General features: G+C 43.5%; 1 protein-coding gene across 4 annotated transcripts; it reads right to left on the reverse strand.

The window, feature by feature from the left end:
* Positions 1-204: 204 nt before the first annotated feature.
* On the reverse strand, positions 205-27,409 carry sonb (SON DNA and RNA binding protein b). 4 transcript variants are annotated; one of them, XM_079296127.1, is made up of 20 exons: positions 27,326-27,409; positions 26,368-26,583; positions 23,578-23,612; positions 22,748-22,947; positions 22,065-22,222; positions 21,462-21,667; positions 20,814-21,090; positions 20,301-20,494; positions 18,300-18,452; positions 17,552-17,721; positions 14,716-14,850; positions 13,796-13,882; positions 12,429-12,641; positions 11,534-11,644; positions 10,919-11,035; positions 6,961-7,108; positions 4,768-4,836; positions 3,732-3,847; positions 2,539-2,640; positions 205-1,594 (listed from the first exon to the last, which is right to left on the reverse strand). In XM_079296127.1, the coding sequence occupies exons 1-20, from the start codon at positions 27,406-27,408 to the stop codon at positions 1,517-1,519; spliced, it is 2,868 nt and encodes a 955-aa protein (XP_079152253.1). In that variant the 5' UTR covers position 27,409; the 3' UTR covers positions 205-1,516. The 4 variants fall into 4 exon arrangements, with proteins under 4 accessions (XP_079152253.1, XP_079152252.1, XP_079152255.1 ...); XM_079296126.1 differs by having other exon boundaries at positions 20,814-21,096; XM_079296129.1 differs by lacking the exons at positions 205-1,594; positions 2,539-2,640; positions 3,732-3,847; positions 4,768-4,836; positions 6,961-7,108 and adding an exon at positions 8,988-9,061 and having other exon boundaries at positions 20,814-21,096.
* Positions 27,410-27,744: the final 335 nt, after the last annotated feature.

Below are 27,744 nucleotides of genomic sequence, written 5' to 3' on the forward strand. Positions count from 1 at the left end.
TTCATGGGATTTATTGACAATAAGAAATAGAATTGTATCACTTATCCATGAAGGGTAATTTATGTATTTTTTAACCAGGCTCCTATTTTCTCATGTTTTTGTGTCTTCGTGACTGACGGGGACAACAGCAAGACTTGGTTAGACACAATAACATACGGATCAAGCAAAAGGTAAAGAAAAGCTTTTATTTCTCTGTAAGGTTCTTTCCATAATCTTGACTCTTCTAATAATAATCTGACAGTGGAAACAACAAGCACCTTCAGTGGACGTACATTGATTACATCACAGCCAGTTTCCTCCCTCAATACTGGACCATGTTTCACATGTTGTGCCTATTCGTCACTAAGACACAAAACAGGATCCAGGTGGAAAAACACCAGAGACCCTTTAAGATGATTTACAGTAGATATCTTAACTTGGTCAGATATACAAGTGTATGAGTGGTCAGATTAGGAATAATCGCCACATCTGCATTACTATATTTACAATATCAATCACTTTCTTCACATTTAGAGTCAGTGGTCATGTTCTATCCATTTGGGTTGTGACAATTCTTCACAAATGGTCAAAATTGACCGCCCATCAGCAAAACGTTATTATATATGCACAGGAATTTATCAGACTTTTCATCAAAATAAAAGAGCAAATGATGATTTTACACAAGCAGGAGACTGGGATCCAGCAGAGACCCGGCGTCGATGCTCAGCAGCAGCGCTCCTTGTCCTGTGCAATATCAAACCCATGTGGCAGTGTTTGGAAATGGGAAGACGGTGAGGGTGTCATCAGGGACTGCTGCTGGTTGGTTGGGTACTTGCATATGCTGCCAGCTGCCACAACTCTTGGAGGGCAGAGATGGTGGTCTGCACCCTCCAGTCTTATAAATGGGGGTGGGGGCTTTGGTGACACTCCAAAGGAACTTAAATAACATTCAACACAGGCATTGTTGCCAGAAAACATAATGTGGCTTCCTCTACTACATAACATAAATATAATCTTTATTCAGTTTACACATTTAAAAGGGTTAGTTCCATGAAAGCCTCTTGTATGAGAAACACTTCGTTAGCAGAGGCCAGGTCACAAATGTAACATCAGGACCAACAGAGACAAACAACTTAGCCCTGCTATGCTGCTTCCAACAACAAACCACTGCCTGCTCTCGGGTTAGACACAAGTATTGGCAAGTATATCAGGCTGAAATGCTACTGTATCATACATGTCATCATCATCATACATACATACATACATGCCATCCACCTAATATGATGGAGATACTTTTCCCCCCACTCCTAAACACCTGGCAAAAATACATTTGCCCCCCAGTCATGAGTGTGACTTGAACAGAAAATGTGATTTTGTGGGTATAAATTTGGTCCCAGGTGGCCTCCATACAAAGATCTTCTCTATGTCCTGGAACTAGAGCCGTTTCTCGCTGTTCAGTACACTGTATCAATAAGTCACCAGAGTGTTATTCTGATGGACTCTATGCAGAATGTGTCAGTCCCACTATAGTGGATGTCTATGTAGAGAACAGGGGGCCAGTGGAAGCAGCAGTGAAGACGGGGCCCGTGTAGAGTCCTGGTCCATCAGCAGGAACCTAAACGGGACAAATTAAGAGCAGCTGAATATAAATGGGCATTGAATTAATCCGATATTTCATGATTTGCACATCAAAAACACTTTATAAATGTACACCAATATTTTAAATAATAAACAACTAAATCTGTGTTTAATAAAGGCATTAACTCATTTTAAACTGCTTAATAATAATAAAACACATCAAAGTTAATGTGCATCTGTTGCTACTTCAGGTTGAGCAGGTAGTGTGAGAACACACCTTCTGACTGTCCTGATGGAGGTTAAGGACTCAGACAGAATACTAATGGTGTGGTTTGACTGATCACTAGATGATTCAATCATATTAGCTTGAAAACAGCCTAACCCTCCTAATATGCAGCTATGCCGGAGCTAATGTCAGAGTAACACAAGACACTCTGTGTCATGTGGGTTTGTTTGCAGCAGTCAGAAACATCAACAGGAGTTTAAATCAGACACAGTGACTCATTATGTGTATGAGCAGGCGAACATGTTCATAATGTTCAGCACCAAACACAAAGTACAGCTGAGGCTGAGGGGAGGGGCATGCGAGTATGGGGCCAACTGATGATCTGAAGCCGGTTCTCTCTGCCCTGAATCACTTTTAAACTCCTACTACAGGACTACACTGTGTCTACACTCCATGTCTCTCTGACAGGGCTGCAGCTACATGTAAAGAGGTGATTCCATCTGCATTCAATTCAACACCATGACTCAATATAACAGAGGACTCCTGTGCTAACTTTAGTCCAACCCAGACTGATCATCTTGTCGATGCTACAGGCTCACTGAGGATGACGCTACCCTCTGAAACAGGAGATAATAAGACAAAGGAGGTGTGAATGCTTGTCTGACTCTATTCAGCCCTCTGATAGCCTGGCAGCATGTCCCAATGTCAGCCCCCCCCCCCCTATAAATTGCCAACTGCTTGTATTATTGCATCACCTCTCCCAGAGCCTGCAGTGCAACTGTAGCTGCCATGGCCTTGGCATGTTTCTTATTGGGACTAGCTGTCTGGGGTTGGTAGTCCACGCCATTCACTGTGACCTGGAGACAACATATGGATAAATGATTCAATATGAGAGTTCAACCATCATTGGGCACAATAAATACATACAGCATGTGAATGAGAACACAGGTTAGTGGAGGGGAGGAAACGTCCTTTTAGCTGACTGTTGCTGTTTTAAATCCAGTCCCACACAGTGAGCTGGGCACTATAAAGAGAGACAAGACGTCACTGTGCTCATTGATGTCAATCACTGGTCTGCACCTGATCACATGGACTTTAATGGTCAGTTAATAATGGTGGTCAATAAATACACATTTGTAACATGATGAAAAGGACCTGACACTACAGGAAACATCTTTGCAAATGAAGCATGGTCTTCTGTTGCTGCTGTAGGATGGAGTGAGTAAAACACATTCAACTGGAATCCTTCAGGCTTACAGAGAAAGGAACAACTGCTCTCTCCCTTTACAACAACATGTAGAACAAGTCACCACAAAGACAGAGAGAACTTATCGCTTTGTTTTGTCCACCACATGGAATGATTTGGTGACGTTGGTCTGTCAGCTGTCCGTCCACCACTTTGGTTCAAACTGATCTCAACAGCGATTGGTCTGCCCAGACGTGGTGCCTAGAGGAGGACTTCTCTGATTGGACAGAAATATCTCGACAACTGTTTGACGGATTCATGTTGCAGAGGATCAATTCTGGATTTGATGGATTACCATGGCATTTGACATTAACATTCATGTTTGGTGATCTCCTGACTTTTATAGTGCCACCATCAAGTCAGATTTAGAATGTGTCCAATACTTTATAACATATATTACCTTTAAAAGGAGGTTTCTCAAAGATATTCACATGCTAAGCAAACAGGTTACACATCGGAAACCGTATATCTGCAATATCAGCATTGTCTTATTGTCATCATGCTGATTGCATAGCATTTAGTTCAAACCATCACTGTACATCATGGCTGCACACTCACACTCACTAATGTTGTCAGATGAAGTAAATCAAACTTAAAGCTTTGAGAATATCACAGCACTCTCAGCCGTGTGGACCAACCTCTGTGGTGCAACATGTACGCAGCTCATAGAAAGGACTGACGTACAGAATCAAGAGCACCCACCTTGAAGAGGAAGTTCTTGCGGTGGTCAGGACCACTGTGATGAACCATGACAAAGTCTGGCTGCATTATCCGTCTCTTGTTACACAACTCGATGAGCGCAGACACCGGGTGCTTTCCTGTGCACAGATAAAAGAGCACAATAGCTGGAGATAACCTCAAGGAGTCAAATTGATAAATATAATATTCAGAGATTCACATTAATGTTATTCTCATGTTTGAATAAAGAAGGAGAGGGCTGTGTCTTCTTTGCTATTATACTAAAGTGAAACGTGTTCTCCCTTATATATTTCACATTATAGATACAATGATTTGGGTCATCAATATGTTGAGTGTTGGTAGAGTTGTTGATGATAATGCTAAAGTCACCGGGCCCAATAAGAGCTCCACTGCTCTCTACAGCTCGTCTAAGGCGTGGTTGGTATCAGCACTGCTGTGAGAATAGTTGGAGGAGGAGGCTGGCTGATCTGTTTCCCACCAATTTCCACTCTATTGATACTGTAAGGGAAGATGTCTTCAGATATTTAAACGATATTTAAGATATTTCATGACAATGAGAAAGAGACCTCCATGTGTTTTGGGAGATAATGTGATTCATTCACAGTCAGTAGCAACAGTTGAATGAACCGTAACGCTGAGAAACCCGACTCTCAGCAATCCAGAATATTAGAAATAAATGTATTTGTTCTACATATTTACTTGTATTATTATTGTTTTTAACCTATTTTCACCACAGCAATTACATTACACTAAAAAGAGTTTACCGGTACATCTCTGAACAAACTGAAAGCTGACAACCTTTTACATAGTTGAAGCAGAAACCTCTTTTTTTCTGCTGGACTGCAGATGAATTCAGCTTTCAAATGAGTTTCCTACAAGACCTGGTACTGTCAGAGAACAGACGGGACAAGAAACTCTACGATGAGATTCCACAGATGCCTGCAGGTTGTTGAAAAATCCTGTGCTTTAATGTGTTTGTTTGTAATACTTTCATGTTATTGTTGAATCTTTCTTTGTTGATGAAAAGGGTATCTTTTACCCATCAGATCTTTGGTGACCACGAGTCCTCCTGTCTGCTTCTGTGGCTTCTCTCCTTCAGCTACTAGTCCTGAAACACATAAACACATCATCTCCATCACCATTCCTATCATTACTCTCATCATCAACACAACACCATGTCTGTGAAGAGCAATGTGTGTCGGTCCCAACTGTCAGTGACATCAGTGTGGTACTGAGGGTGCTACTGTGAACTTGTACAGTGTTCACAGCGCTCCACTTCTTCCACATTTTGTTGTTACAGCCTTATTCCAAAATGGATTCAATTCATTTTTTCCCTCAAAATTCTACACACAATACCCCATAATGACAAAGTGAAAAAGGGTTTTTTGAAATGAAAAAAATCACATGTACATAAGTATTCACTTTGCCATGACACTCAAAATTGAGCTCAGGTGCATCCTGTTTCCACTGATCATCCTTGAGATGATTCTACAACTTGATTGGAGTCCACCTGTGGTCGATTCAGTTGATTGGACATGATTTGGAAAGGCACACACCTGTCTATATCAGGTCCCACAGTTGACAGTGCATGTCAGAGCACAAACCAAGCCACGAAGTCCAAGGAACTGTCTGTAGACCTCCGAGACAGGATTGTATCGAGGCACAGATCTGGGGAAGGGTACAGAAAGATGTCTGCAGCATTGAAGGTCCCAATGAGCACAGTGGCCTCCATCATCCGTAAATGGAAGAAGTTTGGAACCACCAGGACTCTTCCTAGAGCTGGCCGCCCGGACAAACTGAGCGATCGGGCGAGAAGGGCCTTAGTCAGGGAGGTGACAGAGCTCCAGCGTTGCTCTGTGAAGAGAGGAGAACCTTCCAGAAGGACAACCATCTCTGCAGCACTCCACCAATCAGGCCTGTATGACAGAGTGGCCAGACGGGAGCTACTCCTCAGTAAAAGGCACATGACAGCCCGCCTGGAGTTTGCCAAAAGGCACCCGAAGGACTCTCAGACCATGAGAAACTAAATTCTCTGGTCTGATGAAACAAAGATTGAACTCTTCGGCCTGAATGCCAAGCGTCACGTCTGGAGGAAACCAGGCACCGCTCATCACCGGGCCAATGCCATCCCTACAGTCAAGCATGGTGGTGGCAGCATCATGCTGTGGGGATGTTCTTCAGTGGCAGGAACTGGGAGACTAGTCAGGATCAAGGGAAAGATGAATGTACAGAGCCCAGACTTGAACCCGATTGAACATCTCTGGAGAGATCTGAAAACGGCTGTGCACCGACGCTCCAACCTGATGGAGCTTGGGAGGAACTGCCCAAAAATAGTTGTGCCAAGCTTGTAGCATCATACTCAAAAAGACTTGAGGCTGTAATAGCTGCCAAAGGTGCTTCAACAAAGTAAGCAAAGCAAAGGCTGTGAATACTTATGTACCCGTTCTATTTTCGTTCTTTATTTTTATTAGATTTGCAAACTTTTTCACTTTGTCATTATGGGGTATTGTGTGTCGAATTTTGAGGAAAAAAAATGAATTTAATCCGCTGTGAATACTTTCAGGATGCACTGTATATGCAATATTTACCACCTAATAGGGTTGAAGAGTTTGGCTCACGGTAAACACACTCTTCTATTGGCTGGTGGGGAAGAGATGTTAAAGCGTTTCAGGCCAAATCGCTTTACAATGCCCACCACCAAAATGTAATCTGAAGCAAGATGAAACTGTAGCATTTCAAGTTCAGAGGATGAGGGGCTCTTCAAGAGAATTTCCATCGTCAGAGCAACACCCACAATGCTTACTTCTACTCCACCTTTCCCTATTTCCAACAAGCACTGGGCCAGCTCTGGATAAGCTAAGACCGCCAGTATTCCTAGTCTCCATGAGGAGCAATGAATTCAGTTTTGTGTCACATCTCTTTTATTTGTTTATGGGTGCCAAAAAGACTTCTACGAAGAACACGCCGCTGTTTCCTTCCCAATATCTCCTCCGCAAGCTTCCTCCATCCTTGATGCTCGAGATGCATTGAAGGAATAGGTATGTCCTTCAAGATGGAGCACTGATATCGATTTCTGGATCACAAGCCAGAATGGCGTGAGGAATCAAGGAGGCAGGAAATGAGAAAGACCCCATGCGTCTGTTCCTTCATCTGAGATCGGTTTGACTTCATTGTCCTCTCCTTGTAAAGCGTACATTGCCGAGGCCCATTGTTAAAATCAATTGCCTCATACCTTTGCGGTCAACCTTGAAGTCAATAATGATTGGCTCCACGGTACCCTCGCGGTTCCTCCCTAGGCCCTCTCCAGTCTTCCAGCCCATCTTCCTCATCAGGAACTCCCCGACACCCCCTGATACTGGAGCTGCTCTGAGGAACTGGTCCTAACCAAGACACAAACAGACACAGTGAGACAGAGGGGAAGGGGGGGAAGACATAAAAAAGAGAGATTATCGGCGAGGGGTGACAAATGGTGAGTAATAATACTGAGAAATACGACATGCATTGGCAGAGAAACAGGAAGAAAAAGCACACCATTTTGACTGTTATGTGGCAAGTTGAGTCAAACACAAAATACAGCGTTGGTAACTACCAAACTCCTATGAGACGGAGCACATGACGAGGACCCCAACCCTAATACATAGTGGAACTCCCACCCCTCAATAAAACACATCAGAGCACACTTACAGCTTCTATACACCGGATCCACAGCATCAATAAAGCAGGAAACTATTATCTATGGAAAGATATAGTGGAGTCATGTCCACCTGAGCAGAATCACGCGCATGCTTTTTGTGCATCTTTTTGGCGTTTACAGCTGATAACGCCGTCCCGATCCACAGTGTCTTAGTGGAAGTGTAGCGCCCACCCTCCTTTCCCCCCCTCAGGTAAACACTGCTAGCTGTGTCAGTCCATTGCTGAGAGCCGCGTGGAGGCAACAGATATGCATTTCTGCATGACAAGGTACCGAGCAGGGTTCTCAAATGACTATTATCACAATCCTCTTGGAACCGTCCTGATATACAAACTAACTAAAATCATTCAAAAATAATCATTCAAAATGACCAGTGCCCTGCTAGCTGGTGCGTCTTAAAGTTAGAGGAGCTGCACGTGATGACTAGATGCACTTGTGATGGGCAGAGGTACAGCATGTTACCAAGGACAAAATGAGATGGAGAGATCTCATTGCAGCGTTATTGTCAGCTCACTCACTGTAAATGCACATGTCGGCTGCTGACTGGTTAGCTAGCATTAACTGTAACATAATCGATCCGTTACCATCACACTGTCTAAGGTTAGTTCACATAACACTAGAAAGTTTACTTTTTTAACATGACTTGAGTTCAATTCCCCATTGCCGCTGCTGCTGCTGTCGTGAGGTCAGAGAGCGGCGGTATGTGCTGTGTGTGTGTGTGTGTGCACCTTTTGTTGTCAAAAGAGATTAAATAAGAACAGTGTGCTACACAAAATGTGCAGTCATTTTCATCACCAGCCATTGTAACGTAGCAGTTTATTTTTCAACTCTCGTCACAAAGTCGTCTCAAAATGAATATTTATTTTTCGTCCTGGGGCGTCGGGATGTCCTGATGCTCCAGTCCTGCTACCGAGGTGGGAATGCTAACCCAGTGTTGCTTGTGCTTCTTGGCATCCAAGTGGAGGCGAGCAAACCACCTTTACAGGCGCAGCATGTGCAGCAGCTCCGGTGGCATTACCAGATGGGCAGCTGCCATGAACCCCAGAGCCTGCATGACGGTCAACGTAGTGCCGCCTGTTTTGACAGAGTGGCCCACAGCCTGCATGCATCATACTCCACCTGTTGGTGTGGAAGGGGCTGCTCTTCTCCCAGTTGAACATCAACCCCAACTTGGTGATTTGAACCAGGAAGTACTCAGTGCACGGTGCTACCTCTGCTTCCAGTTTCCCCTGTATACCAACAGCTGCACCTCCAGTCACCAGTCCGTCAAGCTCCTGAAGTTCGCGGATGACACCACCCTCATTGGACTCATCTCTGGTGGGGATGAGTCCGCCTACAGGTGGGAGACTGACCATCTGGTGACCTGGTGCGGTCTGAACAACCTAGAGCTCAACGCTCTAAAGACAGTGGAGATGGTTAACCCAGGACCTCAAGTGGGAGCTGAACATCAGCTCCATCACCAAGAAGGCTCAGCAGAGGATGTACTTCCTGAGGCAGCTGAAGAAATTCAACCTGCAAAAGACAATGATGGTGCATTTCTACACAGCCATCATTGAGTCCATCCTCTGCTCCTCCATCACGGTCTGGTACGCTGCAGCCACGGCCAAGGACAAGGGCAGACTGCAGCGCATCATTCGCTCTGCTGAGAGGGTGATATTTGTTTGTTTTAATATTTGTAAATTATGTCTTATATTATTGCACTGTTTGTTTGTTTTGCACCATTCAGCGAGTCAAATTCCTTGTATGTGTAACGTACTTGGCAAGAAACAGTTCTGATTGAAATATTTTGTCAAAATATTCTAGCATCGTCCCGTCATGCAGCAGCGGCTGTAAAGGCATCCTGCTTTCTGACCAAATGGCTGACTGTGACAGCAGGTGTCCCGCAAGCCCTTTGTTAAGGGGGTACACACCAGGATAAGAAGTCTCTGTGCAACCCTGCACCCTGAGAAGATCCACCAGACCAGCAACCTCTCATCATCATTGGCTGCTAACAGGACGCCTCGACACACTGCCGGATGTCTGGTAGAGTGGGCGAGACCTGAGATGGGCTGGCCGAGCCGTGGAAACCAGGCGGAGGCGTCGGAAGTAATCCCACCGCTGCTGTTGTCTGTTCTTAGGCTGCTGAACGCTCTCTGAGTGAGCCTGGGACATGACGGGCACTGACGAGGTTCTTAAAGGGGCAACTCCATTCGTGGAGGCATTCAGTGGGCACATCACTGTTCGCTATAGAGAAAATGCTGTCGAGCAGCGGTGCGTGCTGCATTAAATACTGTGGGGTCAACACATTTCTGGGTGGGCACGTCCTGTTTGGCCAGCTATACTTATGCAACATTTTAGTGGGCGAATGCATGCTTGTAATTGTAGGAGAGTATTCCCAGTAGTGGTGTAACGGACCACTGTCGATCCGTGATCCTCAGGGATCCCCCCCCCTCACCGTGCATTAATTACACCGTAACTATCTCAGTGTGAAATAAAGACTTTACTGAAGATCGTTATCCGCTAATATTCAGTAAAATATGTGATCAGGACATCATTTATGCTTTTATAATCTCTGATAATGTTACAGTGTGAACGACAAATCAGTGCTTAAATCAACACGAGAACGAAGGCTCTGTTCAGTGAAAATGAGGATTGGATGAAGGTAACTCATCTGCTAAATGACTGTAATGTAATGTAACTCATGACGTTACCATGATGTGTTCACGTGTAAGCTGGTAAAATGTAGTGTTGGTGAGAAACCAGGAGTTTGAAGGAGATGCTTTCACATGAATATAAAATAGATATTGGAGATGAATTATGAGCTGTTTAACTTCCTAACACGAGCTCTAAGCACATTATAATACATCATTAAAACTACTGATGACAAGATTTGTTTTAATCAATAAAAATACAATCTTTAATTTTCTAATCATTTGAATTGTGTTTTTAAGAAGAAAGAAATATTATTAATTATTGTAACAAAGTAAAAGGATGACATTTAACATTTGTGATGGTTTACACCGACTTCAAAATGGTTGAAATTATTTTTGGGACGGTGGCAAAAACAATAAATCGTCTGGAGCCTGGTAGACCAGCTGCTATAGTCAATCAACAAAGGGATCTGTATTGGCTCCCTTTTGTCTTTTGTGCTGATCCGATCCGCGACTCTGATCCGTGATACGATCCGAACCGAGAGTTTTATGATCCGTTGCAACACTAATTCCCATAGAGTCCAGTAGAGGGCGGAGCCTGTGTGAGTTAAAACAACACATTTCACACTTTTTGATCCCTACTTTGCTGAAATGTGTGAGACAGTGAGATAGCTGACGGTCATTTTGATGACCTCCATTTCACTCTATTGATGAACTACATTTTACAGCTAATGTGACATGTGATGCAGAAACCTCAACATGTCAAAAGGTCTGTGTCTCTGTGTTACATACATGTTTATGCTCTTTTGGGACATCTGTCTCAATGACTTTGTATTCTTGTTTGTGTACGTTGTACTTTTGTGTCTTACCTTCTTCAGCCATGCTTGTGGTCCGCCGGTGGAGAGCTCCTCCGAGGTGAGGACCTGGGCTCCGGTCGAACCAGTAAAAAGGCCAGGAACAGTGTTGGATTGGGCCCACGCATCCACCTATCAGAAGAGGACTTCACTTAGTTGTTTCAGTTTTATTCCAACTTTTTCTCCACTACATTTCAGAGTGAACATTGTATTTGTTACTCCACTACATGCATTATTACGCTGTACTGAACGTGAATGCCCCCCCCCCCCCCACACACTTGTAATTACATTCTGTCTGGTCACAGTCTCCCCTTACCTCTGTTTCATAGTATTTACATACAGTCTGGACGCTGCCTGTATGAAATGCTTCTTCTTCATTTGTTCTGGGTCAACCCACCGGCTCAGCTCTGTCACCAGTTTGCCGGCATGCTTATTAAACTCGCAACACCAGAGCAACTTCTGAACTGGACTTGATTTCTTCAACATTAGCTTTGTGACATCTGAGAATTGAGTGAGACACACTGCTCCGCCTACGGGAAGCTAGACGGAGCCACTAGCTATTCTATTCATTGTCTCAATATGAAGACATTTTCTGAGTGTGTAATAATCTGTCAGACTTGTGTATTATACCTGCTCCTGTGCCCGGCTGAGCATGCAGATGGCATTAACGTCATAGGGGTTCTCAGCCAATCGCCTCTGAGCTTTGATCCTCTCAGTTACAGCCTGAGAGATATCGACTGGCTGCAGAGACAGAGACGACAGGAGACAGAGGAACAGACATGAGGAGAGACCGCCAATCAAACATTTCAGTCAGTCAGCTATGTGTCAGGACAAACCTGAGAAAACACAGTGTCTTGCCCAAGGACACATGGACATGGACTAGCGGAGCCAGGGATCGAACAGTGTAAAGTTATAGAATATCGAGCAGCATTCATGTGAATAGCTGCATAATGTCCTTCTTTTGAATTTCAGATGGCGGGATTATTTTTGCACCTGTAGGCCATATACATCAACAGGGTGTGGTCTCTAGAGCAGGACCAGGCCAGTAGAAGAGTCCACGTTGTCCGTGAGGAGCTCCACAGGGTTTGCAACAGCATTGCTGCATGTGCAGCTTTAAACGTGGAGCAGTAGACATTGTAAAAAGATGTGGTTAGATCAGTGCTACAAACAGCTATCAGCATGTCCACCATGCAGCTGAGGAGCGTGGGGAAACAGTGATGTCATACTCTGTCCAGGAGTAACCCTTCAGCTCAGAAGGACTACTCCTTCTTATCCTAACAGTGGGGAGCTCCAGAGGTTCCTTTGACTGAGGGAGGAGCGTTTCTTCCTGCTTTAACTTGCAGTGCTATTTGTAACACGTTTCTGAGACGTGCCCTGGACCATGTGACTCACATTTAGTGCTAAAGAGTCGGGAACAGTACACATGCAACATTCCCGCTGCATCAGCATTCCCTGTATGTTCCGGATTACAGCGGCACCAGTGGATACCACAATGTACAGTGCTGACAGTACCTCCACTTCTCACCTGCAGTAGTGGGTCAGGAAACACGCTGTCATTGTCTGCCTCTACCTCTGGCTGTTCAACGACCTCTGGTACCACTGGTGTCGTCATCGTTTCACCCGATGATGAGGTGGCTGTTGCTATGGGAACAGTGGTCAGGGCCTTCCTGGAGACAGCTTTGTCTGCTGTTTTGTCAACTGGAACCCATTCTCCATAGGCACCCAGAGCCTCGCCCTCCTGGACAGTATAATACATCCCATTAATAACAAAGCAGTAGTTTCATATGTATCATTTGTAACAGTTGCACCTTTGTGAACGGTTGAGTCATTAGTTGTAATTTGGAACATAACTGGTTGACCAAAAACACAGTTCTTCATGTGCTTCGGTGAGGAAGTTCATCTGCAGTTATTTGCTTCCATCAAGTGGCCACTTCTAGTTTTCTGTTCTATTACTTAGACTGTTGCGGCCCGCCAAAGTCTAGTCTGTGCCGCCACAGTTTAATAATAACCCACAAATCTTTACACTCCCTCTCCAGGCTCGCAGAGTGAAAGCCTCTCATTTAGCACGCTGTGTGAGTGGGATTCATATTAATAACACCAATGTGTTTGTGATGTCATTGTAACAATACACTTCTGTTCTCATAAAGTGGACAAACGGTAAACATGGACTTCCACATCACGTCTTCTCCATGATTACACCTGTCCATGTCTGATCACTTCAAAGCTTTGTACTTCAATAAAAGTACTAAAGGATCAGCATCAAAATATACTTAAAAGTACCAAAAGTATACTCATTATGCAGAATGGCTCATTCTACGGTAGGCTAATACCTTAAAATGATTGATGCATTCATGTGTTCATCACTTTAAATGTGCAGAATATGAGACTGGGAGCATTTAACCATGAGCCTACAGCTAACGGGGCTAACAGTGCTACCCTGAGGGGGACCTGGAGGGGGGGTGCTGTGCTTCCATGACGACATGCTGTAACCACCGTATGAGAGCCGTGCAGAGCGGCGGCCGCGAGCTCGCCAGTGTGGCACGCTCACGTGCACTAACTTGCACTAAGAGTCACATGGCCGGCCAGCTTTGTGAACAAAGAGGAGAAGCTGTGATATCAACACACACAGAGGGAGAGAGGCTTCTTTCTCTGCTCAGGTAGACAGTACTCCTCTGTTTCTTAACATAGATGATAGTTGTTGATGAGATATTAATGCTTTGAATGTAGTATATTGCACCTTTAATGTTGCAGCTGGTAAAGGTGTAGCTACTACCTAACAATTAGGCTATATACTACTGCTATATACTACGATACATCATAGTTTATTCGTTGATTTATGCCATGTATTAAGACTCTAAACATGCCCCTGGACCCCCATAGAGCGATTCAGACCTTTTTGCGATGTTGGGATCCTGAAGACACGGGGAACTCTTTGGCCATGCCGGCATCACTACGCACTGCTGGACGGACCGTGGTGTTCTGATGGGAAAGATAGGATAGTGTCCGTTATTCTGTTTTTCATCCAATGAGTTACACAAGTACAAAACTTACATTTAATGAAGAAGGTATTCATTCATTCACTAAACTGAAAAGCACCAAACAGATATCTGACACACTTCTCTTGGTGATCCAACGTATGACTGGCCGTCACAATAATGATGTCGTCTTATTTCATCAAAAAGCAACTTCTGCTCATTCAACTCAGAACAGACAACAAGCGAGATCCGGGGATATTCAAGGTGGAAACTTTCCATTGGTATGTAAAATAATTGTGATTGAGGATTGAATTATGCTTTGTGGTTCTTTTCATACCACACAGCGGTGCTGTGGACCTAAATCCTTTTCAATTTCAATGACCTGACCGAATAGTGTACCTCTATAAAGTGCTTCAAGACAGTCAATTCATGGAGGACACTTGATTTTATTGAGTAAATATGCAAATGTGAAACACAAAACCATGTTTCCATCAAAGCATTTTATGCAAATGATCTAATTATAAAAGTTGGATTGAAGCAACAAATTCAACAAAACTTCCACAAGATCCCTAAAAACGCTTTACACTCGCTTCAGGTTTTTGTCCATGAAGAGTTTATACGACAAATAGGCAATGCGAATGCATTCGCCAAATAAATAAGGAATATTAGATGACATCGTTAGGGGGGTTAAGTTAAGAAAGGGCACATTACAGTTGTAGTGTAAAGTGCGATCCTATAAACTGCACTGTGTTCTTGGTAGGGTTTACCACACATTCACTGTCATTCATGGTAATGTGTGAACTCATATAAGACATGTAGCCCGTGTGTGGATGTTACATTGATGCTGAAGCTGATGGCTTTTTGCTCCCGAAGAGCTGATCCTCCAAAAGGTTTCCCATCATCCTCTTCGTCTGAAACATGAGGCATCGCCACCGGCAGCTCTCCTTTACTGTCCACGATCATCTTGCATTTCTACAAACACACACAGCAAACGAAGTACAATCGTCAAGTTCAGGCATTTACACAAATGAGGAAAAGAATTACATTTAAAATACATGACAATAGTTCTTCCTGTCTATTAGCAGCACATGAAAAAAGGCGGAGCCGAGGAGCCGGCACTAAATGTTCTAGTAAACCAACGCAGGGTCCTGTGAACTGGGTTCAACATTAGCTGCAACACAGAATTGCACTGACTTGGCCAATCAAATACATGTGATGTCTTAACAGGTTGTGACAGCAGCATGATCAGTGTGGTGTTCAGAGAATGAGAGCGAGTATGGAGCTGTTTTCAAGAGCGTGATCCTTCAATTTGAGAGCTTGACTCATTGATTTCTTGTTCAGATTGTGTAATGCTTTCCCTCACACTCAACCCTATTGTATGCTTGCACTCAGATATATTGATACTTGCTCGGGGTGTAACGGTTCACAAAATCCACGGTTGGGTTCGGTTCGATACAGTGGAGCCACGGTTCGGTACGTTTCGGTACAGTAGAAAACTATAAATGCCAGAGAAATGTACTTGATTTTAAAATATATTTATTCATTACAACTAACGTCATGAAGTCATTCTTTGACTTTGAACAATGATGGAACTATACCTGAGTGACCCATCTTCTGGGGTGTCTTCTTAGCAACACATAAGCATAAAAAACAAAAACTGCTCCTTAATGTTATGTAGTATTGTTACTTACATCTTGCAAAAGAGATTTTTAATCTCAATGAGACTACCTGGTTAAATAAAGGTTTAAAAAATGTATTCAATTTATTCAAACGTGTTCGGTTCGTCATGCGTACCGAACCGTGAGCCTCGTACCGAACGGTTCAATACGAATACGCGTACCGTTACACCCCTAATACTTGCACAGATTTTCTACACTGTAGAAACACAACAACAAATATATCTCCTTTCAATAATGTTCATCAGTGATTCAACGGCAGGCAAAGAACATAACAGAGAATATGTCTCCTTCAGAAAACCCCAAAAGTATTCCCCCCTTCAAATAATCCAAAAATAAAGGAATGTTCCCTTCCTGTTTCACCGTCAGTTCAATTAAAAAACAATCAGTTCAGCTCAACTGTGTTGCGAAAAAGAGTAGAGGAAAATGAAACCAAAATGAACTACCTGCAAGTGCCATGAGTCCAGTCGAGTCTAGTCCAGTCCGTGTCCAGTCAGTCGAGGTTTGTTGCATGAAACTGATATCTACTCTCCTTCCCCAGGAACACAGCTCCTGGTAATACGCCAACGCTTGGTCTGAACCAGCGTTCTCCAGCTGGACCATGGCAACGCTCTACTCCACCATGGACCTTCACTACCTTAGGAAACATCCCAACTGCATGGACCTCCTCAAAAAAGCTGCTACTTTGCAGAGCCAATCCCACAGCACAGCTAAACAGAGGTTCTCATCAATGTTTGTTGACAACCACTAATTCTTTATCGTGACAAATAACATGTGAATCCATCCAATCGCTGTCCCCTTACATAGTCCCCACATCCAATCAAAAGGCTTTGTGCAACTGATCTTGTCGAACGTGGGAAGAGCACTTTGAGGAACTCCTGAACCCGACCAGCATGTCCTCTGTCGAGGAGGCAGAGAGTTTGAAGCCTCAGGGGAAGCCTCATCCATATCCCTGGCACAGGGCTCTACGGTAGTCAAAACGCTCCTCAGCACTAAGGCACCAGGTGTGGATGAGACTCACCCTGAAGGCTCTGGACATTGTAGGGCTGTCTTGGCTGACACACATCTTCAGTGTCACATGGAGGTCATGGACAGCACCTGTGGAGTGGCAGACCGGGGTGTGCTCCAGCTATCGGGGTATCACACTGCTCAGCGGATTCTTAGGTGCTGGAAAGGAGGCTCTCAGACCGTCGCACCTCATCTCCAGAAGGAGCAGTGTGGATTCCGTCCTGGCCATGGAACAGTGGATACGGTCTTAACCCGTGCCGGGCTCTTTGCACATCTAGTCTACTGTGGGAGGATGAGTTGTTACAAGCCAAAGTGAGAGCTGTGTCTGTGTTCTCGCTACAAAGTCAAACACGTTTCGAGTGGACGAAGCAGGATTTGGGGGTTAGTGAGGTTACTTATGCTGAACACCTAACCTGCTCCAGAGAAAGTTAAGAAGTTATGGAAGAGAACCTTATGACGTCTTAGAATTGTGCTTTCATGTCTTTTTTTATTTGCCTCCAAGTCTGTTTCAAACTGCCGGGGTTCCAGCTGAAAGAATAAGAGTACACTAAAGCAACACATTCATTCAACAGAACACACGTATAGTCAGATCTATCGTGCTCTAGATGAAGCAGTGATATTATAAATCCATTCATTTCACATTCACACAGTCGGCACTTGGTCCTCCCTGCAAGTTTAAACTGTTCTTACAGTCTAGATTATGTGTTTACCTTCTTCATATTTATCCTATATTATCGTTTTCTCTTGGTTTCTAACATGCGTCGCTCTGCTGACGGCAGACTTGTGCATGTTTGTGATTATATGCTGCAAACCCCGAGTTGAGTTTGGCCTCCTCAGCACCCGCCCCAGACTAATTATTGTTCTAGACTGTGTTGTATTTGTATAAGACATGAAATGTACCTGTATCTTTACAGATGAGATATTAGAGTTTGTTATTACATTCATTTGATTTCTTTCTTAAATAATACATGCACTGCTCTTTTCCTTACATCTGTAAACTCCTTGATGCTGATGCTGTTGGCCTGCTTCGCTACTTTCCTCTTGACTTCCTCCAAAGCGATGTTGGGTTGGGAGGAGACAGGCGGAGGCTTGTTGGTAATGGATGGCAGTGGGAGCAGTGAAGACATGCCCATGTTAGACAACGCCGCTGTCATGGTGGCTTTAAGGAAGAAAGAGACACAGAGAACGAGAACAAATGAAAAACAGTTACAGCAGTGCTCCTTTCAAGCTAGCCAACTGTCTCAGAGGCGGAGCTACATGGCAACTGAAAAAAGCCTATTTGAACGATACAAGTTCCCCAAATTCTTAACTCATAGGCTACGACAAATGACAAAAATATGTAATACCCAAGAAACCCTGCGTAGGCGTGGCCATGTCTCAGCCTGTCAGAGGGGCATGCAAACAATAATTCAACTGAAAATCATATATTAAACTCATCATACTGAGCTGGTATTTCTGTATGTTGGGGTTCTGTGTATTCCACTGTAAACTCAACATATATGGTCAAGACTTCCCAGTCCATTAAATCAATGGAGCGAGACTAATTAGCAGGCCGAACACAAACTACAGCCTTCAGAGTGACCATTAAGATGACCTCTAGAATATACTATAACCTTCATGAAGGTTGACATGATCATCACCAAAGCAGACCTGACAGGCTGTGTCCAATTACTGGGTCGATGGAGGCATTTTAGAAAAGAAAGACATGCAGAAAGGACATAAGAGTCAAAATCATACCAGCCGTCATACTGGCCATAGCAGCATTCATGGCCATACTTGGCAGAGCCAGGGGAAGCACTGTGGTCCTCAGGCTGGCAGGGATGGGCATACCTGCTTTGGCACACATGGCAGCAGCATTGGCCTTGGCAATTTCCAGCAACTGGTCCTTATCTGAGGAAACACAAAGAATAAACATAAATACGATGATGGTATCAACTAATTAAAGTGTAACTCCACCCACAGCATCATTTGGATGCACGCTTCCTGTTCACGACATGTCATGACATGTCATGACATCGATTAGTCCCAGCCGGGAGGCTCCACGTCAGCGTTGGCCTGCAGGGCTCAGGGCTGATTTAAACAGGAGATAGTGTGTTGATCCTTTTCATATTAACACCAGCATCGATGTGTTCATCACAGTACCGTAGGGCTGGGCGATAAATCGATTTAATCGATTAATTCGAATGTGTGCTTTAAGGCGATGTGTTTTATTGAAAATCGAGAAAATCGCCCCCACCCCTTTTTCCCGTAGTAGAGTGCGCGCGCATTGTTTACAAACTAAAACAATGGCGGCCAGCAGCTTCACTGCTGCCGCCGCCACCTCACAAAAACAACCCAGCATTTTGGAGACATTCACCAACTGTACTCCGCATGAGAAGAAGAGTGCCCGGTGGAAAGCCATCACGGATGCAGTCGCGATGTATATCGCAAAAGATATGGTGCCCATATACACCGTGGAAAAGCCGGGGTTTATTCACCGTCTCAAAGCTTTGGACCCCAGGTACGTGCTACCAAGCCGTAAACATTTTTCTGACGTTGCCTTGCCTCGGCTGTACAATAGTACACGCCAAAGGATCTCTGCGGAGCTGGAGGGGATGTCATTCTACTCCGCAACAACTGACCTGTGGTCCAGCAGGTTGACCCAGACACCGATCCACTTGACTGGTGGAAGCGTCACCAACTTAACTTTCCAAGGCTAAGTACTTTAGCAAAGAAATACCTCTCTGTGCCAGCTACAAGTGCCCCCTCTGAGAGGCTTTTCAGTGTGTGGGGGGGGGGGGCATTGTTACATGCCACCGTGCATGCCTGAAGCCAGAGGTAGTAGACAGGCTTGTCTTCCTGGCAAAAAATATTTAGAAAAAACATGCACTACTGTTTAATACTGTTGGTTATGTTGTGAATGCACTTGATTTTGTTTACATGCACTTATTTACTGTGCAAAATATGTTATGTTGATGTTAGATCAGATGTTGCACTTTTGAAAATGTGAATGTTAAAGGGTCATATACATTTTATTTCATGCTGTGTTTGTATCAGTGTATTCAGTTAGAAAAGCTTACTGTAAAAAGTTACATTTGCACAGTTGTTTACAATGGAAGGCTACTATTTAATGCCATTTAATGTTATGTTTAATTTAATTTTATATTTAAATGATTCAGGCAAACAAAAGAGTGACCAAATACTTTTTGTATACTACAGGCACCTTTCTACAATGTTCAGGTTTTGTTTGCACTTTATTTTTATCAACCTACTTGGGAAAATCATCACAAAATAAAAGAAAAAATTGTTTTCAACAGCTTCTGTCATCTGCAAAAAATTTTGGGGGAAAAAAATCGATTTAAATCGTGAATCGGATTTTTTGTAAAAAAATCGGAGATTTTTTTTTTAGGCCATATCGCCCAGCCCTACAGTACCGTCATGACATTTACTTTACAGTGTGTCAGTGTGCAGTTACTCTTTGACTGGATGTGTTGATGCCTGCTTTCACAGAGTTTCTTTACACTGTGATGGTCCAAACATTTAAATATCTGTTCACAAACCAACATAATCAGTTTATAGCTGGCATAGGATTATCATTTTCACATGATATCACCTAAAATGTGACCAATTGTTGCTGCTATGTCGACAGGAAGACCTCAGACAGTGTAAAGAAACTCTGTGAATCATGCAAATAGAAAAAAACAGAGAGTACAGCAGCAGGTGCACGACATTCAGATGAGTGATTGCTTATTATCTGACCCAGTTCACTGATGCGTTGAGGGCTGTTACTCAGACTGCAGAGTTTCCGAGTAGGGGATCTGTTTTTGCGGAGGATGAGTACAGGGGAGTGACTCGGCTCTCGTTTCCAGCGGTCCCTCTGGCTGTATGTGGCCCTCCTCCGACCATGTGACGCCGACCGTGAGCGGGACCTCCGCGAGCGACGGCCCCCTGACCTGCACAGACAACATCTATCAATGAAGAACACCGCTAAAACATATGAGGGGGGCCAAGTTGGACTGATATATATGGGCAGAGCAGCGCACACTTTCAGACAGTGTCTCCTGGAAGGCATCCATGGTGCTGCACTTGCTTGTTGGAAAGACTTTGGTAAAGAAAATCCAAACAATGAGAGCATTTCACAGCTCAATCCTCATCTGTAAACTTGACTCAGTGAACAGAAGAACACGATGGCCCAGAGTCATTGCGTTCACAATAATGTTGGTTAATGTAGATACAACGAGATCTTAACAGAGACAAACACCCGCCCTCTACCTGGACCTCTTCTTCTTTGAAGCACTCCTGGATCTGGATCCCCTCCTGTGGCTCCTACATGGTGACTTGGATCTTTTCGGCCTCTTTGATGACTTTGTTTCTTTTTTCCTCTGTGGGGACTTGGAGGATTTCCTCTTCTTCTTTGCTGGCGATTTAACATTAGAGTCAGAGGACCTGGGGCAGTTTGACGCTTTGAGCTGAGGGGGGCTGGTCTCAGCGGTCTGGTCCGGTTCAGTAGATATGGACTGATCCAGCATGGACTGGGGTGCGCCACAACCTGCAGCTTTGGCATTCGACCACAAGACATATTACTTGGACACCCTGAAGACATTATAAAACTGTTTAAAGACTGTGTGTAAGGTAAGGCTGGGCGAGTATACAAGATGATCATTTATCATCTTTCAAAATCTGAATTGATGACAATTCTGCTTATGAGAATAGCCCACTGTAATTCAATCAAACTTTTGTATTAGTGTAAATGCATGTAAACACAGCCAGTGTACACCTGGAAATAGTGATTCATTTTATTTCTCCATCATTTTAACTTGTATTTAATTCACATAAAAATAGCCTTTAGCGTGTGATTACTTCCAATAGACTGTTTATTTGGTGAGTTACTCCCACACACGCTTATGAAACAGGTCCTACCGAGTCTTTGTGTTGAGTCCTCTCTGTTCTCTGGGGGCTTCGCTCTCTGGTCGGGACTCTGTGGCTCTGTGCTCGACTCTGGCAACTCCTCTGCTGCCATGTGACTTCGGGTCGGGCTGCAGGCCAGCAGAGGGGGCTGGAGGCCTTTTGAAGGACTTTGGGTGGACTGTGTGGATTCATCCAAAGCTCCCCTTTTCTCTGAAGAGCTGGCATGGCAGGATAAAGCACATCACAGTGAGAAAAGGCACGACTATGACGTTTATGTAGCATGTAAGCAGCTCACAGTATGTGAAGGGGCACCATGATTACCTACATGTCAATGTGTGTTGTGCCATTACAGTCATCTAAACCCACCTTTACAGAACTACTTTTAATATGTGATGAATGTGTGTTCTAGGTTTTTAGTGTTTAGCTTTTTTAATTCAAATTGTCTATTACTTACAGGTACATACATGACATTTGACCTCTGTATTTACAGTGCTCAGGGACACTTCAACATGCAGACAGCAGGAGCCAGGGATCAAACTGCCAACCCGGTGGTTAAAGGGCGACCCGCTCTCCCCACTGAGCCACGCACTTCTCTCAAGAATCAACCAATCATACCTGGACCGGGTCATGGATCTTCGGTGGTGGTGTCTAGGCCGAGAGTTCCTCCTCACTAGACAGGAATGTGAACGAGAATGGGAATGTGACCGTGACCGTGAACGAAACCTCCTCCTGCCGAGTCTTTCCTCATCTCCTCTTCCTTTATTGGAGCTGTCCTGTTCGGGAGTGAAGAATGAAGAGAAGCCTCATTCTATGAGTCTTTGATGCCATTGATGCAAATGTGGCATCATTGTGTCAGTGTACATGATAGTGTTCACATGGTCACCTTCCACTAACATGGAGCCCACAGGTTAGTTAGTAATCCCACTTCCCTTTGTATACAAGGCAATTGATTTTGTGAGTTTCTGCTTTCCTCTATTGTATATGTTGTCACAGGCTACAGTCTATTTTTCTATTCATTTGCTCACAGGCATATGAACGAATTCATTTGATGTCAATATTGCACATTTTGTCGGTGTTTTGGTTCAATAAAAAGGACAATCCTTGAAGTCGGATCTCTCATTGGACAATATCACGTATAGCCTGTAGGGGTCACATCCAGATGGCATGTAGCTCTTACTCATAATTGAGGGAAACATAGCTGGATTTCAATATACATAAAGTAAAGTCAACTATGCACTCAACATTATCAGACCTCATAGCTTGGCTTTCTGTCCCAGTGAGTTGCTTGCTGTATTTACCTGCTTTGGGATGATGTCAGGCAGCTCCTCTCGTCGCCTTGGTGAAATGCTCTGACCGCTCGTACTTTCCCTCTGTTTTGACACAAACTCTGAGTCGCAATCTGATGAGTTCTCTTCGCCTTTCCTCCTTCTCTTCTTCTTCTTCCTCTTTCCTGTTGAATGCCGCTTGTGGCATCTGGACTTACTCTCGTCCTCCACACCTGGACACACAGTAGAGCAGCATGTTTTGTTCTACAGAAACAACTAGAGATGACGCATTGACAGTTATCTTAAGGAGTATGGTGATGTAGCCATTCAAATTGGTTTGATACGGCGCATATCAGCCACAACGGAAAAACAGACTGACAACATGCTGGTGAAGTTTACAGCGCTGTCCTTAAGAAAGCACACCTCCTGCTTTGTTCACTACTTCCCATAATAACACTCCTTTAGGTCACGTCACGATGCAAAAGGCTCTCTAGAGCCAGTATGTGGGCTGTCCTCTGAAACATGGCAGTGCAACATGGTGGACTCCATGAGACGACCCGCTCCAGATGTAGATATGACGGGCTCATTCAAAGGGAACCAAAACACAAACATAGTTATCATTATTATTTCCCCAAAGTCCTACACACTGGCCCTTTAACAACATAACAGCTGTAGTGTAGCTGGCCACGCATTGCTCACTCATAGTGTGAACAATGCATAACTCTACAGGATAAGATCAAACTACATAAGCCTCCATCAGTCCCGCAGTGGGGACATTAACTAATTCAGTGTTTTCCCCCCGACAGCTGATCAACACATGGGTGTAGGAATGATGCAAATGAAATAATGACAGGCAGACTTACCTTGCTCCTTATTTGGCTCGGTGGGCGTTCCTCCTCTGTGGAGTAAAGATAAAACATTTGAAAGGTGGAACAATAGAAAACTCTACGTCTAGACGTAACTGGTGGGCCTCAGAGCTTCATCTAGTGCCAAACAGTTAGATGCTAGGGGTGTAACGGTTCACACAATTCACAGTTCGGTACAGTAGAAAACTAAATGCCAGAGAAATGTACTTGATTTTAAAATATATTTATTCATTAAAACCAACATCATAAAGTTATTCTTTGACTTTGAACAATGATGGAACTATACCTGAGTGACTCATCTTCTGGGGTGTCTTCTTAGCAACACATAAGCATAAAAAACAAAAACTGCTCCTTCATGTTATGTTGTATTGTGACTTACATCTTGCGTACATCTTGTATTGTTACTTACATCTTGCAAAAGAGATTTTTCATCTCAATGGGACTACCTGGTTAAATAAAGGTTTAAAAAAAAAGAAAAAAAACTTTTTTTTATTCAAACGTATTGTCCGGTTATGTATGCATAGTTTGTGACAGTTTTAAAATCATAAATGTTTCAGAATGTGTTACCACAGAGAGCCAGTGAAAGCACCAAACAGAAAGCATCTTAAGAGCGTCACATGAAGGTATGTTTCTATGTATCAGAGTCTAAGTCCACCAGTAAGAAACAAGAAGAGTCAAGGATGTATTTGAAACAGTGAATCCATTCAAAGGTGTGCCCACTAGAGAGCACTGACTAGTAGGGGGTACAGCATAGTCACGCGATATTTTGCGTGGCAATATTATATCGATACACGGACGGCAAGTATCGATCTTTTATTCTATAAACTATTTAGAAAAAGAAAAAAAAAATCAAATCAATTGCTCATCAGTTGGTCGAAACAAAGATGGAGACATCAGAGAAAAGAACTCAGATAAAACATGTTGACACAGTTTTCCTTTGGGGACATAATTTGAAGTTGAAAAAAGTACGTTGAAAAAGTACGTTGAAAAAGTAATAAATCGCAATATATGTTATCACAATACTCAGAATATCGCAGTATCGTGAAAGTATCGTGATAATATCAAAGTATCGTGATAATATCGTATCGTGACCAAAGTATCGCGATAATATCGTATCGCGAGATCTCTGGCGATTCCCACCCCTACTGACTGGTGTATTATTCAGCTGTAAAGTCAGTACATGTTGGTCACATATCTTAAAAAGAGAAACGATCCCTTTGCTCTGCCACAATCACACGCAGATCTTTTCTTTAATGCGAGCACTCACACTCGATGTTTTATAGCGCTGTCTTGATGCGGCCTCCTTTTGTTTGTGTTTTTGTGTTACAGTCCTCATTAGACCAAATAATACAGATAGTCAACACCTTTGTATCTATTTTCATCATATTTATTAATATATTGCATATTTAATTAATTTATGGTTGGGGATGTTTGAGCCTTGAATCAACAACATCAATTGTTATTATGACCATCACCGTCATCACCAGTACTCATCTCACAGCTGTCATTACTGCCACCATCCCCGATGTCAGTCAAAGTACTGAGTGAGCGACTGCAACGAGGGTGTGGTACGTGGACTGTACTTGTTTACTTATTTTCTAGTCTTCCAACCACTCAAAGCTCATTAACACTGTCAGATGGCTTCAGTGAAGTCCTATGTAGTAAATATGTAGAACGTTATTTGTTGTTAAAAGGAAAAAATCACATGCAATACACGAGTATGTTTGTAGTGTAGTATGAGAGTGAGTCATCTGGTTAGAGAGCAGGCAGGTGTAGAGATGACTGGATACCGAGAGTTGATCAAATATAGCTGTTACGTAGAGTTACGTGACTTTTTTAGGCTCTAATCCTGATAAGAGTGCTATGTTATTGAGTAACGGGCGACTGTGCTCAGTGGTAGAGCAGGTCGTCCTTCAATCAGAGGATCGGCGGTACGATCCCCGGCTCCGCTAGTCCATGTCCATGTGTCCTTGAGCAAGACACTTCATTTCAAATTGCTCCCACAGGTGTGTGAATATTAGTCCTGATGGGCAGGTGGCACCTTGCATGGTAGCCCCTGTCATCAGTGTGTGAATGGGTGAATGATGACAAGTAGTGTTAAAGAGCTTTGAGTGGTCGGAAGACGAGAAAAACAAGTCACTTAATCCAAATACCAAAGGTTCAAACACTGAACCAACAAACCATGATGATTGATATCGGATATATGACTTGAATGAAAGGTTTGCATAGGACCTGAAACTGATGCGACACGATCAGTTAGAGAGACGACTTATCACTCTGTTGGAGTTCTTGGAACTACAGAAGATCTCTGGCGTACTGCAGATACTTGCAAGTTTAAATATCAACGTATCAACATACTCACACATTTAACGTTAATTAGCAACCGCTGATATGGCCTGCCGCCACATTCATCATTTTAACTGCTGATGGTTAGTCACCCCAATTTGGGGTTCAGTGTCTTTCCCAAGGATGACCCGCTGTAACTCCGAGCCACAGCAGGGCCATTGGTATGCTGTATTCTGCTGTTGCATAAGACGTGCTCAGCAGTTGGATTTAGAGTAGCCTATGTATGTAGGTTGAGCTTGCTGTGGTGTTCGAAGCCTTTTGTATTAGTCCATTTTGTTTATTGCACAGTTTAGTGCTCTTATGTGGCTTACTATCACCAGTTACCATTCATCAGCTGAACTGAGGAGGTTACTTCCTGGTATGCTAGCAGAACCACAGTGTTATTACGTAGTTTGAAGGAGACCATTTAGTGTGTATTGACAGCCGTTCACAAAGTTTCACCTTGGCTGATGTTTGGCTCCTCCCGCCAGCTCTGGCCCAGACTCTGAGCTGCTCTCCTTCTCTCGGTTCCTCCTCTTCTTCTTACTTTTGTGTTTTTTGTGCTTCCTGTGTTTCTTTTGTGAACCACTGGCCCTTAAGTCTTCCTGTTTCTTTCTTTCTGAAGTGGCTTTTTCTGTTTCAACCATTTCAATGCCATCGCCCACTCCTTCAGCAGCACTAAGGGACACACAGAGGCAGAACATAAGAGTTATTATTCACTTGTTCATCTCACTGCCAAGCACAGCTCAATGTTAGTTCAATGTCTAATAACAGGAAACCTGAGCTTCGATGAGAACATTCATTCAGAGGACGAGTTATCTCAATACATCTGCTAAGTAAAAACCAGAACAGACCTTCTGGTGCATTTAACTTTTGATGGGAATTTACTAAACAAAGTTAGGCAGATAAGTCAAAATATATTTTCAATGTAGCTGCCAGGAATCAAAACCTGTAGCTACTTTTCACAGGAATGGGTAAGTTATGCTGGACCAACACTATGTCTGATTCAATATTTTGTTTTCGTTAATCATGTGCTTATTGTTAGGAGAAAGGACTATATTTACAAGGGTGCGTGGAGACTCAGAAGCATGACGTTACATGAATCTTTTGAGTATGCATTTGTTCCTCTGAAAGCGAGCTAACGGGAATACGTTATGCATTTATGCGATGTATGCAACTAGCTAACGACTGAAAAGGTGTATTCCACAGAAACTATCGTTGTTGCCATTACTATTTGTATCTCAACGTGTAAATGTATAAATAAAAAATGATGACATTAGCTTGTTATTCCCGAGCAGCAAGCGGCCGCAGTAACGTTAGCTGGAAAACTGTCATGTTAGTGCACTTCTATTCACTTGCTAGCTAACAATATTTAACAATCACCAAAACTAAAACAAAACAAAACATAACATTCACATACGTTTTGTCTTCATTCTGGTCTTCAATTTCTCTTATCTTATTCAATATAAAATCTTGGAAAATGTGCTCTATATTGGCCGCCATGTTTACGTGTGTACCTCATTGTATGTCCGGGTAGGAACTGTTTCGTTCTTCGCTATGTTCCGGGTGTCAGTATGTCTCCCTATTGTCAGCTGGGCTACTCAGTGGCTGCGGTCGAAAAGTCCAAAAACGTACCTCCTAACGTCTATTCCTAACCACTTTTCATTGACCTAAATGGAAAACGTCATGAGTTCAAGGGAAGATGTGAAGGAGAATTCATGAGGAGTTAGGAAAAGACAACCGTGGTGCTTCGAGAATCCACTACACTTTCACGAAGCGTAATTGTAACGCAACGGCGCATGTCACTGACGGAGGTCTGCTACGGCAAAACTACAACGA

Source organism: Melanostigma gelatinosum, assembly GCF_949748355.1.
Source record: "Melanostigma gelatinosum genome assembly, chromosome: 24".
NCBI classification, from domain to species: domain Eukaryota; kingdom Metazoa; phylum Chordata; class Actinopteri; order Perciformes; family Zoarcidae; genus Melanostigma; species Melanostigma gelatinosum.

Coding starts and splice junctions, on each gene's coding strand:
- sonb (XM_079296126.1), bottom strand. CDS start 27,408: ATGGCGGCCAATATAGAGCACATTTTCCAAGATTTTATATTGAATAAG. Junction 3,848..4,767: donor GGTCACCAAAGATCTGATGG/GTAAAAGATACC, acceptor ATCTGTGCACAG/GAAAGCACCCGGTGTCTGCG. Junction 2,641..3,731: donor GCAAGAACTTCCTCTTCAAG/GTGGGTGCTCTT, acceptor TGTTGTCTCCAG/GTCACAGTGAATGGCGTGGA.